Genomic DNA, 7,944 nt, shown 5'->3' with positions numbered 1-7,944 from the left:
GCATCTTATGCGGGAAAGAGATTGTCATGCAAACGATTGACGTCAGTCGTTTCCGCGAAAATAAGACACAGTATGCCTTTTGTAGCCGTTTAAAATTGAAATAAAGCAAATAAAACTGGCAACAAACTATTCCATAACAGATTTTCCAACTCTTTTAATATAATAACGAGGAATACGTGGGATGCATGATGATAAAGCGAAAACTAGATTTTTTTTCTCAATGATGTAGCCCGAGGCTAGAGGTATCAACTGCGGAGGACGGAAACTGAGAATTCACGCTGCTCTAAGTATTAATTACTGACTAGTATTTTTTGTTTATTTAGCCAATTAACGGTCAATTTATTTTTTAGGGCCCAAATGTTTTGGCTTGAGAGAATTACGCAATTAGACTATAATGCTTTTAACAGATCTATCTGAGATTATTTTTTCCCTATTATGAATTGATACCAGCTAAGTGGTGCACAGAGGTAAAACGCGCCTGATTGTTTCATGCACAAGTGTTTTCAATGATGCTTTATTTCATTCAGTTTTCGTGAATAGCGGGGATAAGAATTTAAGATATGTTGCTTGATTAGCCGTTTTTCTTTCTTTTTTTATGAAAACTACTCGAAATTTTAGCCTCCTTCATTTGTTATTTTCATGACAATATTTATTGCTACATTTACAATGACGAAGTAGCATTCCTATACTTTGTGGATAAGAATCATGTATATCATGGTAACAGTGACAATTTCTTATGCTAAAACACGCATATGGTAGTTCAAAATAGTTTTCTGATTGGATCTTTCCTTCAAAATTACGGGTTAATAACAAATAGCTAATAGAAAATGTTTTCGCATTAAAAAAACCTGTTTCAGACCCTAAGGGTTTCTGAAAATTTTAAAGTCAATATTCTGAAAAAAAGAGAGAAAGATGATCTTGGAATAATGACGGAGCAGTCAGCACCTCTTGAGTGAATAAAATCTCCCATTGGGAATTCTTAGAGCTTCATCAATGTTTCCTGTCGAGCAAATTCGAACAAGTTCAATTGATTTCGATGGCAAAAAATCGGAAATGCCTCTAAGCCTTCCTCAACTTCCATTTGTATACCGGTTTGGCGCATTGCTTCAACTGAGCAGAAGGTGCGTTATTTCGGAACTTTGCTATTTTGAGAAATAGAAGTATATTTTCCGTGTTTCATAGCCTTATCTAAATGCAATGACGGCAGACGAGCCCGTGTTGCAGTTCTCACGGATTTTGAGAAGTCTCCCTGGCAGCCCTCCCCTCAGTTGAAATTATTCCTGACAAATACACGCGAATCTACAACAATACAAACATGTTTACATACTCACTCTTAACCAGACCTATCGACCTCGAATAAAAAAAAAATGGGTCTCGGACAACCATTAACAGCCAAGCTGAATGGCATGTACAAAAACTCGAAACAGCAAAACGAAAAGAAACAAGCAAAACCACCGAAACAACCAAACGGGAAGACCGAAATAAGCGAAGCAAACGACAAAAACAAACTATCAGGACGACCGAAAAAACTCAAAACACAGTTAATAACGATAAAATGAATGCGTAAGGGTGTCAGGCGTCAATCGTCATATTCGTCTCGTTTCGATTATGGTCAACTCTTGATCTACCTCGCAAGGCAATTCAATTATCTCTCGACTGTCATTGGCTTGGCGTGAGGTGCCTTGGGAACCCTAAAAAATACTAGTTAGTTAAAAATCACGAATGTGGATGTTGTCAATGAATAATGTTATCTATTTCTTCCTCTCCCTTCCCTATATGCCTTGGTATTCCATGTGGCTGGCGTTCCGTCCCGGAAACTACATAGAAGTGTCAAATAGTAGTTTCAACTACTCACGTGGTGCAAAAACAAATAAAGTTTTCGTGAGACAGCCATAACGTTTAAAGGCCTTAAAATGCGAGAGCATATTTGATGTGAAATCTTCATTTACCACGACATTTCAACCTCTACGTGTGTCGATCGTTGTATTGGTTTTGTTTTGGTCATAACGGTTGTCTCGTTTCGTTTGTCTCGTTACAGTCGTTTCCTTGTGGTGGTTTCACTTTTTCCGTTTTAGTCGTGTAGTTTTGGTCGTTTCGCTTGTTTCGATTCGGTCGGTTTCCAGCTCGAAACGGTGGAATCAGAGCGCGTTATACCTGTAACCTGTGGGTATGACTTTTGCAATAAATACTTCGACTTAAATTACTAAATACCCTTTTGCTCCTCTTTACGATATGATGAAAGATAAAAGCAAGAATGAACCGAGATTTCTCAAAGATTATTATAACATTGCTTGTAAATTCGTGCAATCAAATTCAATAGCGCGAGCGTGCTTCAATTTTCCATTGTGCACGCTGGTGAAGTCGGCAAACAAATGCCTTGCGAAAAAGAATTTTTCTCGCGAGTGACTTCAGCATTTTTTCTTAAAAAAAAGAAAAACGAGAAAAACGTCCGCAAAAAAGTTAAACTAGACATGGCAACAAGGGCACAAGCCGATGAAGATCTGCTTACATTTTCTTTGGGAATGGATTTTTTAACTCCCGAGAAAAAAACCAGAGAAAGGGAAAACAAAACAATCAACGCCGGTTTCATCTCATTTCGCAATTCTAACTTCATTTCCACGCATGAATTCACCTGTCAGTTTTTGACCGATCTGAGACAAGATCATTGAAGCATAGCGAAATACTTTTCCGAAAAAAAATAAATAAATAACGCATTGGAGGGTAATAAAAGAAGGAATTTCTGCCCATTATACATTATGAACTACAGCGTTGAAAATTTTATAACAATTGGTTCATACGTCAGCTGTTCGTTCATCGAGATATAAAGCACGCGGGAAGTTTGGAGAGCACTCAAGAAGCTAGAATTTCGCTCACCTACGCCTCGAGCCACTCTTAGGCATCTTTCGTGCGCTCCAAACTTCCCGCGTGCTTCATATCTCGATAAGACAACTGATAAGACAACTGATAAGACAACTGATAAGACAACTGATAAGACAACTGATAAGACAACTGTGATTTTATTCATATTACTGACTGCATAACATTTAATCTTAGCTTACTTAGAAGCAACTGAGTATAACAATTACATGATATTATAGTTACTAACATCGTACTACATTTAGTTTCTTTTGAAAGGCAATCATATCCAATGAGCGAATTGAACAAACTATTATGTAAAGGACCGATTACCCTTAAATCTAACGATAAATAATAACCACCAGCCTCTAAAATATTTCATTATGATAAACTAACCCCTTTTCTGAAGAAATTCACGGGTTGTTGAAACATAAGATGGGCTAAAATTACTTGTTTCAGTGGCGGATCCAAGGGAAGGGTCCGGGGCTCCCGCCCCCCCCCCCCCCTATCAGACCTGACGCTTCCAACTTTGAGACTGAAATTCTTATATCGACAGGATCGTATATCACTTTTTAACTGGCTTATTTTTTAATTAATGAATCCAAGTAAACGGTAAGTGGCCAAAGAATTATAACGTGCAACCGCGACTGGTGGGAGGGGGTGTGGGGGGGTGTTTGGGAGAAGTGATTGCCTCTAAAGAGTCCAACAGTCCTTTCTAAACCAAAGTTTGGACCCCCCCCCCCCCCCCCAATCAAAAATCCCTGGATCCGCCCCCGTGTTTTCCATCTAAAGAAGGTGCTTGCATCTATTTAAGAGCTTAAACAACGTTAACGACTGATGACTCTAAAAAGCAGGTCTAACATAGGTTAGACTCGTTGACGCAAATATCAATAATACCCTTTTCTAAAGAGTTTGTATGTGGTTAACACCTTTGATAGGCTAGAGGTACTCATTTTCCATCAAGAGAAGCTAGTAGCATCTAGTTGAGAACTTAGACAACGCTAAAGGCGGACGACTCTAGAAAGCTGGCTTAATATAGATTAGACTATCTGGCGCAATTGTCAATAACAACTGGCACTCTACAAACATTTAGTCTAATTCTCAACCTGTCCTAATCCCGTTTCCTAGGTTGAGTGTTTTTTCAGTTCATATTAATGATAAGAAACCAGTTCAACTGCCCTCGCATCTCCAACATCACTCAGATTAACCTGTGAGCTCTTCTTTGTGGAGTTTCCTTTGTTAACAGATGGAAAAACAGTGTTGACTTTTCTGTTGAATCGCTCTTTAATCTGCAGATAGAGAAACAAATTAAACAAAAGAAAGCATCCCAACACACACACGCACAAAAGCATATCTATTCAAGTTTTAAAATCTCATTACCCACATGTTTTTTTTCTATATTAGACTTACCTGGCTGTTTCGCACGCAGTGAAGTGAAAAAATCAGGAAACTCTTAAATGAGGAAAAGTTTTCCAGGTTAATCTCTTCTTTTCTCAATATGCGATTGAATTTAGGCAAGTGACAGGTGATGGTTTTTTTTTTCTGTTTCAAATATCTCAGAGCTAGTGCAATGACGTAAATAAATTCTTTAATTATGAGAGTGAAGCAGAAACTATGTTTATGTTCTTTTTAGTTTTATACTCTTCTGTAATATCTACAATTACTGGAGCTACATTGTCAACTTAGCTCATGAAAAGACATTATCCATGACATTATTCATGAAAGAAGAGGATTAAACACTTACCTGAGTAGCGTTGAGGATGGTAAAAATGTAAGCGAAAGCTTTGTGTAACGGCGACAAAAGACCAAATAGCCACGTGACACCCAGCAGGGGAATCATCACCGCGCATGCTCTTACGCCAAGTCTAAACGATGGCAAAAATTTAAGACAGGGTGTTCTTAAAAGTTTATTAACTGCATCTCTTTCTCAAAGTATTTCTGATCATCAGAAATAATCATGTCTTTACTAATATTAGCTAACAAATGAAGAAGTGAGGCAAATATCATTAAAAGGATTATTTAAAAATTTGATAAAATTCTGATAAAGATTTCTGGCAGAAACTGTCTTTCTTTTTATCATTATTTTGAAGATCTATCTCACCGTATTTGCTGGATTTGCTTATCTCCTGTTGGCTGCATTCTGGTCATCTCCCTTACGACTCGAATGAGTATCAAAATGTTGACCTTAGAGAGGACGGATGTGAATATGATTTTGTATTGAAGTATATCTGTTGGGCACATCAAACGTTAAACTAAAATTCCAAAGAATAATGTCAAAAGAAAGTGATCCAAGCGTTAAACTAAAATCCCAAATAGTAATGTCAAAAGAGAGTGATGCAAATCAGAGACTTACAACTTCAATCGTAATCACAAATGTGACAAATATCCAAATCAAACTGTTAGCTGAGGACATCCAACAGCTACAAAAACAAATGGGAAACAGAAAGAGAGACAGAGAAAAAAAATAAGGTCCTTCTGGATTTCAATTTCACAATATTGCCGATCAGTTTTGTATATTTAAAGTGACATTCATAGAGACTCCAGGTTGAAGGCTGGCCTGAAGGATAAAGGTTATAGGTAGGATGAAGAGGACACGTTAATGTACTCAGCGATAAAAGGGAGGGAAATGTTGAAAATAGAGCAAAAAAAAGCCTCGAAAACTGAAAGACTGAGATTGACAAAAGGAGGAAAATCGAAGAGGAAAGAACTTAAAAGAAGCCTTTTACAAAAAGGAAGAGCAGTGGAAGTAAAAATAGCCTTCTTACTATTTATCACTGGTATAGCTCTGTATTCCTTCTTTTCCAGCAGAGATGCTCAATGAAATGGCTACCATAACGATGGGAAGGCCTATCACGAGATTTCAAACCAAATAAGGGAACCAAGATGATGCATGAGTGAATGAAATGATTCACAACAGTGTATGATAATTTCAATTGTAAAAGAAAAATACCCCATGACATGACGTGATACATGTGCATCTTGGTGTTGATGTTGTAAACTTTCACAACAAACAGGTAGAGATAAATTCCCTCCACCAGCATCCAGCAGAAAGCGGCCATTAAGAAATATTGCATTAGAACTGCTACTGTGACACAAACAGCCTGCAACAAAAACAAACAAACAAACAAACAAAAAAATGGGAAGAAAATAGCTGCAATCTCCTATGTCTTTTTCACGTTAGTTTCGAAATTGAAGTCTGTGTTTATTCCGCGAATGGTGAGAAACCCCTCACCTTGTTCTTTGTGGCGTTTATCCCAGCCATGAAGATGATTTGTCCAGCTCCGAGGGACACAGCGAGACTTAAACGTATTTGAGACAGAGGTTGACGAACATCTCTGATAAAATTAAAAGATTTGTAAGGTACATGACATGACAGAAAGCAAGAGAGTTTAGTTAAACACACGAATAGTAAAGCCAAGCAGAACAAAATCAATGATTATCCGACAGATGCTCTTTATCTCCTCTTGGCTGGTGTAAATGTGAAGTTAAAAAAAAATAAAGAACCAGCATGGGGACGATTGAAGGGAGAAAAAAACTTGGACAGTCGCTGATGATGGGTGTTGGCGCCCGACACATACTCTACGTAGTTAGGAAAATTTGATCTATTTTCAGCATGAACACTGCGCATGCATTGACCTGGTTTATACGAAACGTATTGAAGGACATTTGAGAATTTACTTCCATGATTATTTGGTGACAGATCTTACGTGAGGAAAGAATACAGAATAATTGTCGAGAGCATTCCGATGATGGACAGGCTTAATCCTACGTGTGTGATGATCTCCAGAACAGTTACGTCCTTTTCGGTGAGCTGCGTCAAAAGAAAAAAGAGGGTCACAAATTGAGTGAATAAACCACACAGACCTCTATTTGAAAGAAAGTCAAGAAAAAAAAGCTACCTTGTTGCTACCGCTGAAGTCAACTAAGACTGCAAAATGAGTCAAATGATTGCAGCCACAAACTGTTTCTTCAGAGTTGCTCTTAGAAAGATCCACATGACAACCCTCCTCTGAAAACCCGTCTGGACTGAAAAAAAAAAAAAAGTAGTACATTATTGCAATTAAAAATAATAATTTTAAATGGAAAACAAATAAAATTCATTGGGATTCAAACAACAATCATAGCGTTTTGGTATTTCTCAGCAAAAAGCCATCAGTTTCTTCCTAGTGATATAATGACTAGATACACTTTGGAGGTAGACCGCGAAACATTTTTAAAAGGATTCTTAAGATGCTCGCATATCCTATCATTTGTGAAAAAAACGACAACAATAAATAACAGCAAAAACAAAACAAAACAAAACACAGCAAGGGAACAAATCAAACAACAATAACAAACAATAAAATCTCGCACAATTCATAGGAGCTAAGCCCGTTGAACTCAGTGGCACTAGTGCAATACTAAATGGCGGCAAGGAAAAGTTATAGTCGTATGAAGAGATTTTGGCCGGTTGAATATCTTGTCTAGTGCGAGAAAACTGATAGGTCAGACTTCATCTCCGAGAATCATTACCGACATTGTAATCTGAAATTCAGGACTACCCCAATCACAAATAACCGTTTGACCAATAATTTCCAATTTAATTCTGTGTTGAAAAAGAAAATAGAGTTCCAAAGCATTTTTTATCAATGCTTATTTTTTTTACCTTTTTTTGGAGCCACTCCAAAACACGCAACGTTTTTCTTCGTCAACGACCTGAAAAGAGATTTTATATGTATTTCTTTGAACTTGACCCAAAAACAACACAGTGTAACCGAAGTATCTCTTGGGTGTTCACGCTGTTACCTTCAGGTTTCTGAACTTCAATATGGCATCTTGTCGTAATTGTTCAGGCTTGGGATCCATGGCTACCGTTATTATTCTAGTGTTAATGTACCTGTAGAGAAATGTTGTTTTCAAAATCATCCAGGTATTGTATAGCCCAGAATCCTCTCAAGCTTTGCAAACCAATGCATGGCTTTAAGCTTCATAACTTAGAAATGTTTCCTTTCCTTTACATTTTTCATTATTCTACCGTGAGAACGAAGTTTGACTTCTCGTTATTGTTAACGTAACCGTTTGAGAACTGTCCTAAGTGTAGTATCCCGC

General features: G+C 37.5%; 1 protein-coding gene across 2 annotated transcripts in view; it reads right to left on the bottom strand.

Moving 5' to 3' along the window:
• Positions 1-3,001: 3,001 nt before the first annotated feature.
• Positions 3,002-7,944, bottom strand: part of LOC111319316 (uncharacterized) — a 15,104-nt gene continuing 10,161 nt past the window's right edge. The window contains exons 8-18 of one of the 2 annotated variants that reach the window (XM_088750671.1): positions 7,502-7,551; positions 6,756-6,882; positions 6,564-6,667; positions 6,089-6,191; positions 5,807-5,957; positions 5,622-5,703; positions 5,210-5,276; positions 4,958-5,040; positions 4,601-4,721; positions 4,267-4,308; positions 3,002-4,145 (exon numbers count right to left, since the gene is read on the bottom strand). In XM_088750671.1, coding sequence (XP_088606797.1) covers positions 4,008-4,145; positions 4,267-4,308; positions 4,601-4,721; positions 4,958-5,040; positions 5,210-5,276; positions 5,622-5,703; positions 5,807-5,957; positions 6,089-6,191; positions 6,564-6,667; positions 6,756-6,882; positions 7,502-7,551 — 1,068 coding nt within the window. In that variant the 3' untranslated portion in view covers positions 3,002-4,007. The remainder of the gene's footprint in view (positions 4,146-4,266; positions 4,309-4,600; positions 4,722-4,957; positions 5,041-5,209; positions 5,277-5,621; positions 5,704-5,806; positions 5,958-6,088; positions 6,192-6,563; positions 6,668-6,755; positions 6,883-7,501; positions 7,552-7,944) is intronic. The other variant, XM_088750672.1, reaches the window with a different exon arrangement.

Source organism: Stylophora pistillata, chromosome 2, assembly GCF_964205215.1.
Source record: "Stylophora pistillata chromosome 2, jaStyPist1.2, whole genome shotgun sequence".
In the NCBI taxonomy this organism is placed as follows: Eukaryota; Metazoa; Cnidaria; class Anthozoa; order Scleractinia; family Pocilloporidae; genus Stylophora; species Stylophora pistillata.
The sequence above is the reverse complement of the archived record's forward strand: the minus strand, read 5'-3'. Positions and strand labels throughout refer to the sequence as shown.